The 7,433-nt window shown below is 46.7% G+C and overlaps 2 protein-coding genes across 2 annotated transcripts; one reads left to right on the plus strand and one right to left on the minus strand.

The window, feature by feature from the left end:
* Positions 1–2,815: 2,815 nt before the first annotated feature.
* LOC142469184 (histone H2B) lies at positions 2,816–3,302 on the minus strand. Its single transcript, XM_075576147.1, has one exon. The coding sequence runs from the start codon at positions 3,265–3,267 to the stop codon at positions 2,887–2,889; it is 381 nt and encodes a 126-aa protein (XP_075432262.1). The 5' UTR covers positions 3,268–3,302; the 3' UTR covers positions 2,816–2,886.
* A 262-nt stretch (positions 3,303–3,564) lies between these two features.
* Positions 3,565–4,462, plus strand: LOC142469183 (histone H2A type 1-like). The gene has a single exon (XM_075576146.1). It carries the CDS (start codon positions 3,593–3,595, stop codon positions 3,986–3,988), a length of 396 nt encoding a protein of 131 aa, XP_075432261.1. The 5' UTR covers positions 3,565–3,592; the 3' UTR covers positions 3,989–4,462.
* The last annotated feature ends 2,971 nt before the right edge of the window (positions 4,463–7,433 follow it).

Genomic DNA, 7,433 nt, shown 5'->3' on the forward strand with positions numbered 1-7,433 from the left:
CAGGGTTACTGATCATGGAGACTGGGTAATTGTATTAACCAGCTAGCATGCCCAGGGAACATGTACATGCATTTAATGTCTCTGGCCATGTGTCACGGTAGCTTATGACAAGATATAATGAACACCAAATATCTGGGTTGAACTGAACGAGGCTTAGATATAATAAAATATATTTATTCCTTAAAAAAAGTGAACACAGCAATATAGTACAATTAACAGGCAAGAAGGTAACACTTACTTAGGCCTCGGTCCCGCTGCGCTCGTTGGCGCGGGCGGCGGGTCGCGAGTTCCCCACCAGCAGGGGAATCCTCGCGAGCCGGTCCCGGTCCCCACTGGCTGCACAGAGCACTACACGCTGTAGCGCGTCAGCCGCTGGAGACACCAGAGAATGGTGTTTTCTAGCTTTGACGCGTGACGTGTGTGGCTGTGAGCCAATGGGGAGGGGAGGCTTCGGGAGGAGGAGAGGCTTCGGGAGGAGGAGAGGCTTCGGGGAGCGGGGAGGAGTGTGGAGGGACAGCAGGTGAGTGCCAGTCTCTGTGTGTGTGTCTGAGTGCGTGCATGCCTATCTGTGTGTGTATGTGTGTGCCCGAGTGCGTGAGTGCCTGCCTCTGTCTGTGTGTGTGTGTGTGTGTATGAGTGCCTGCCTGTGTGTGCGCGCGTGTGTGTGTATGAGTGCGTGAGTGCCTGCCTGTGTGTGTGTGCGCGTGTGCGTGTGTGTGTGTGTGTATGAATGAGTGCCTGCGTGTGTGTGTTTAAACTTACTTTCCAGCTCCAGCCCGAGTCCGTGGAGGGAGGGGGGGGAGAGTAGCGGGTCCCTCCGCTCAAGCCACGCCCCCCCTCCCTGTCAAACCGCCCACCTCCCGATCAAACCTCCCACCTCCCGCCCACCTCCCGATCAAACCTCCCACCTCCCGCCCACCTCCCGATCAAACCTCCCACCTTTCGCCCACCTTCCGCTCCGGCTCCCGCTCCCTACAGATCGCAGATCGCGGTCTGTGTATCTCAGCGCACCGCCTGTCAGCAGCTTTAAAAAGAGGCTTGGTCACCATAGTGATGATTGGCAAAGTTCTCGGCAGCCATGATTGATTTGGGCAGAGCCCATTGATTGTAATGGTAACTAAGAGCACATGTCTAAGAATGAGGAAACCAAACTATGCAAGACAACGTGACTGGAATAAAATGTCATCATTGAATGAAATGAGCAGAGCTTGGATTTAGACATAGAGAAAGGAATTGAATACATGTCAACATTTGACAATAAGTCATGTTGTTGGGATTGTGAAGGAAGACCCCAAGTGTTTCTTATTAATGTAAGTTATACATTTGTGTTTGCTGCCTTTATTTTGATGGTGCTGCTGCCCTTTCCCCTCTATAGATTATATGGGGAAATGTGGCATCTTTGGCAGTTTCAGCCCCCACCCTAGTATATGTAGTTGTGTGTTTTGCTCTGTGTTTATTTTGCTGCTTGCAGATGTCACTAAATAATGTTTCTGTATTATTTTACGGGCTATTTAAGTGTTCCACCCTAAATGTAAGAATAATGATACAGCAGTGCCACAGTCCTATTGATTTGGACTTAACTCACCAATTATATTTAAGGGACGCCACAAAACATATCACAGAAATATCTCTGGAGTTGAAACCTGTGATTCAGATCATGTGTTAAATCCAAGTCTCCAGAATACAGGTTATTTCCAAAGCAACACTGCCACCGTGTGGTCTCTGTTTGAATGGCAGATATGAAATGTTTTGGTGCCTTTAGCTTCATTTTTGCTTCCGAGACCACCAAACCGATGTGTTTTACACATGTCATCATGTGTGGTTATATTTATGGCCATACGATAAAAACAGAATGTGATAAATATTTGTGATTTACAGTTCTGACAAATTATCACAAAACCACTTAAAACTGCTACTGAAATCTGATGGAACAAATGTTGCTTGGTCTTGTTTTTATACTAAAAGTTGCAATCCCTGATAACAGATTGAACATTGTAACAATTAATTAAATGTAACACCTCCCAACCTATTACCAGCTATAACTGATTTCTAAATAAATGTTAAAAATATTTAATCCAACACAAGGAGAAATATCACTTGCTGCTCTCAGTAAAACCTTTTTTTTTTTTTTTTTTTTTTTTTTTTTAATAAAGTAAACTGAATAAACATGTTCGACAAACGATTAAAAGGCCCACTTTATATATGCTAATAAGTATGCTCGTATCTAACGCTTGCAGCAAACACGGATTGCATTGTCTGTATGTTAACTAACCACAAACTGCATTAGAACATGCCCCATATCAGATGTATTATATACCAAGCAGTGTTAAGGGCATCCTTTAATGCACCATGTGTCTGAGACATGTACATATAATCTGTATTTTAGTGAAGCTCGAAAAATAAATAAGGAAAAATAATCCCATTGTATTAATACCAAATTCCGCTTTGTAAGCACGGATCCAATTCCTAACTGCAGCGTCACCCTGTGGTATGCGGCAGAACTGCAGATTAACTGAATGGGAGTCTCTGCGATTTGTACTTTGTCTGCGGGTCTTCCGCTGGTTAATTGTAACATACAAGTATAGCACACACAGGGCTGGGTAGGAAGGGCTAAAATGCGAAACAGACATCACATGCTTTGCACACCTTTACAGAAAGTATCACCATGCTATATACTGCAAATCTTTCAGAACAGCTCAGAATGAGAGCTACAAAACAAAAAAATTAAGCGTGCATTACGTGCAATGTACATTAGAACACAATTTGCATGTGATACTGGTCTTTTATCCCGAACAGATTAAATATGAGAATTATAACTTTTATATTGGTAAGGTGGGTGGCTCTTAGAAGAGCCTTTGTGTTTGTAGGTGGGTGATCAGATCAGGGTTACTTGGCGCTGGTGTACTTGGTGACAGCCTTGGTGCCCTCGGACACGGCGTGTTTGGCCAGCTCTCCCGGCAGCAGCAGGCGCACAGCGGTCTGGATCTCCCGGGAAGTGATGGTGGAGCGCTTGTTGTAATGAGCCAGGCGAGACGATTCCCCTGCGATGCGCTCGAAGATGTCGTTCACAAAGGAGTTCATGATGCCCATGGCCTTGGAGGAGATGCCGGTGTCAGGGTGAACCTGTTTCAGCACTTTGTACACATAGATCGCGTAACTTTCCTTCCTGCTCTTCCTACGCTTCTTCCCATCCTTCTTCTGGGTCTTAGTCACGGCTTTCTTAGAGCCCTTCTTGGCCGCTGGCGCAGACTTTGGTGGTTCAGGCATATTGCGCGATGCTTCCTCTCCAAACTGCAGAGAAACTGTCCAACTCCTCCCCCAGCAGCTCTATTTATAGGCATCGTATGCAAAGGAGCAGCCCAAGTCTTCTGTTCTTCTATTGGCTGATTTTGTCATGTGACATTTTATGACATCATCAGATGTATTGCAACTACGATGATTGGTGGATACAGGATTCTGGAACTGATTGGCTTCTTTCAAAACTGACCAATCACAGGGCAGTGCTGCTGCTCTATAAGTGTATAAATAAGGGCACAGGGGGCGGGGTTTGTTATTTCTCTCGCTGTCACCGCTGCACTGTGACAGATACACGATGTCTGGAAGGGGCAAACAAGGCGGGAAAACTCGCGCTAAGGCCAAGACTCGCTCATCTCGGGCCGGGCTGCAGTTTCCAGTCGGCCGCGTGCACAGACTACTCCGGAAGGGGAATTATGCTCAGCGTGTGGGTGCCGGAGCCCCGGTCTATTTGGCCGCAGTGCTGGAGTACCTGACCGCTGAGATCCTGGAGTTGGCCGGTAACGCCGCCCGGGACAATAAGAAGTCCCGCATCATCCCCCGGCACCTGCAGCTCGCTGTGCGGAACGATGAGGAGCTGAACAGGCTGCTCGGAGGGGTTACCATCGCCCAGGGGGGTGTCCTGCCCAACATCCAGGCCGTGCTGCTGCCCAAGAAAACCGAGAGCCACAAACCGGCCAAGAGCAGCAAGTGAGCTTCACCCCGAGACCAGGAGCAGAGACCCCCACATACCCAACACAAAGGCTCTTTTCAGAGCCACCCACAATATCAAAAAAGCGTTACATTATTTCATATTTACTGCAGGGAGATAGAAATATATCTCAATATTGATAAGTTGGTTTTAATTGTTAATGCTGTTTTGCTAATGTTAGCTCACTTTATATTTTAAATGTTTAATAGTTAAAGTGCATGTGTGTGAAGGTGTCAGTGCTGTTGAGAGAAGCACCAATGATTTGATTTAACACTGCAGTTGATACACAAAGGAATAGAAGTAATCATTTGGAAACTGATATTGGCTTTCCCTGTAATAAGAGGTTTGGGTTCAGTTAGACGTGTAGTCACTGCTATAGATTTGTAACTTGAGGGGGAAATCTGTATTTCATACCATGAAGACACTTCAATATAGAAGTTGCGGTTATTCATTAGAATAAAAGACCTCTTGAAACTATATGCCACACGGTGGCGCTGTTGTGTTACAAACGGTATCTTCATTACAGGCATACCCCGGTTTAAGGACACTCACTTTAAGTACACTCGCGAGTAAGTACATATCGCTCAATAGGAAAACGCCAGCTGACGCATGCGCCTGTCAGCACGTCCTGAACAGCAATACCGGCTCCCTACCTGTACCGAAGCTGTGCGCAAGCGGGGAGACTATAGAGCCTGTTACACATGCGTTATTTACATCAGTTATGCACGTATAGGACGATTGCAGTACAGTACATGCATCGATAAGTGGGGAAAAGGTAGTGCTTCACTTTAAGTACATTTTCGCTTTACATACATGCTCTGGCCCCATTGCGTACGTTAATGCGGGGTATGCCTGTACTTGCATTGTAAATTCTAAAACCTGTTTTAAAATCGGATACAAATTAGCAAGGCATTAAACTGTATTCTAGTGATATAGATTAATGATATTTAGAGATTACATAAAAATATAAAGACTGGCAAGCCAGAGCAACATTTGTCAGAACAATTAAAAAATGAATTGCATCCAACCAACTGTTGAAAGATTTCCCTCAAACCTGCAAAATCAAAAAGGCTTAAACTAATTGATTTGGATGTGTTAGAAAAAAGTATAATGATTGTATAGAAAGACAGCAACACAAAGAGTTTAGGTAATGTCACTAAAGAAGTACCCATAATGGTGCCCTCGCATGTGTACCAATAATATAATATGGCAGATGTAACAGGACTAGTTCAGGGACAGGCCTATTTTAAACCAAACAACATTAATGCCACTAATTTATTGACTAGGATCCAGTTGAATAATTAAAATACCTTATGATGGTTAATAATATAAAAAAAAAAAAAATTGGGGCTAGATAGGCACATAACTAGAACACTAAACAGATGACAAAAGTATAGAAGGTTATCATATAAGATGCATGTGGGCGATCAAATATGAGTCCTTATATTTCTTATTCAGTCTCAGTAATGCAGCTAATTACTGATGAGTATAGGCAGCCAATATAATTAACACAATCATTGAAGTTTGGGGGTTATGTAATAATATTCCAATCACTACCCTGGGCTTCGTGCATGTGCAGTAGCTTAGACAGAGCGGTGGTCATTGCAGTTTAGCTCCGCATGGGAACTACAAACACCAGAATCCCCAAGGGCTGCTATTCAGATGGGAAAATACAGCCAATAAGGCTGCAGTATCCCAGAGGACTGTGAAAGATACATTTGGTGCACTGCAGGGACCACGCCAATCGGAAGAGGGAGCAGAAGCAGAGAGGTAGTGTCCAGAGAGCTGTGTTTCCCTGGACTAGGCTTTGCTTGCCCCTTAGGCCAAAGCAAGGCCGCAAACAGAAATCGTGAGGCCCAGGTAAAATATTTTAAGCAGCCCCCCCCCCGTGTCGTCAGTACTGTGAGTCCCCCTGAATTTTACACCTCACAAGCCCCCTCTCTTCCCCCCCCCCCTTCCCATGTATTTCTCTCCCTTCCATCTAGCCCCCTCTCACTCTCCCACCTTGCATGTTTTTCTCTCCCCTGTGTCTCACTCTTACTCCCTCTTTTACTCACTCGCACCTTCTCTCCTCTCCCTCCACCAATTACCGCACGGTCACTCATTCCCCCCCTCATCCCGAACCCCCAAATATATTCAACCTCCCCCACCCCCCAAATGCATACAAAAAACAACCCTCCCCAATCCATATAAAAAATATCCCAACCCATATAAAAATACCCCCAAGCCCCCCAATACATATAGCAAGCACACCAATACATATAACCCCCCCCCCCCCAATACATTTAAAAATACAGACTTACCATGGGTCAGGCCAGACCCGGTGTCTGCGGGTGTCCGCTTGCTGGGGGGGCCCGGCTGGCACTGCAGATTTCCCATGACCTCGGGCCAGGCCCTGCTGCTGGTTTCGGCCGGGCCCTGGCTCTAAGCTGCCTATATGCCCCTTCCATTCCCTGCCCCACGCCACCGTTCTTCCACTGCCGTTGCGCAACAGGGCTCTCTGACATCAGAACGCTGGAAGTGAGCTTGGCCCAGCTTCCAGCGTGCCGCGCGCTGATGTCAGAGAACCCCATCGCACGCCTGCAGTGAAAGCTTCATGGCGTGGGACAGAGATAAGAAGAGGCTTAAAGGCAGCTGAGAGTCGGGGCCCAACTGCGACCAGCAGCAGGTCCTGTCCAGAGGTCGGGGAAATGTGCAGCGCTGGCCGGTTAGCCGGGCATCCCCCGCCAGTGGGCCCAGGTCACCAGCACCGGCAGACCACCCCACCCCCAACCCCGTTGGCGGTCCTGGGCCCAAGGTAGGCCCTGAGACCCTAAACATATTGTGGCTGCTTCGGACCCATAGATAGGGACACTGCCCCAATTAGAGTCTATAATGTCAGCGACACAGTGACGCCGTGTAATACTTGCGGCCAGTGGTCTTGGACCAGAACACTTACAGGTGGACGCCATCACTGACTGTGACAGCGTGGGACCGGAGAGACCATTTATACAGTTGGCGATACCGGGTGCCGGAGCAGCCGCAGGTACCACAGACAACAAGTGCTAATCCTGATCGGAACCTTGTTCCGGGCGCCCTTATCATGGGAGACCAGGAACTTTTAACACCATTTATATATTACCAGTATCATACATTAGGCAAAACATTATAGTACAAACAAAGTGTAATATATTTAGGTAAACCCACATACAACAAGAAGAATTACACAAGAAATGGTTACAAATACACTTACTGGGGGTCCGGGGGAAACATCTAGGCTTTCCTAGGTGTAGGGCGCCCACTAGGATTTGCTTACCCTGACCGGGATATACACCCGGTTATCCTTGTCCTCTTTTCGTCTTGCAATCCCAGCCGTGAACTTGGTCCTCGAGTCTGACTTAGTCTCAGGAGGGCAAACTTTTCAGGCTTCAAAACGAATCCGGTTGCTCTGCTATTTTGAACAGAGCAA

Source organism: Ascaphus truei, chromosome 18 (genome assembly GCF_040206685.1).
Source record: "Ascaphus truei isolate aAscTru1 chromosome 18, aAscTru1.hap1, whole genome shotgun sequence".
Classification (NCBI taxonomy): domain Eukaryota; kingdom Metazoa; phylum Chordata; class Amphibia; order Anura; family Ascaphidae; genus Ascaphus; species Ascaphus truei.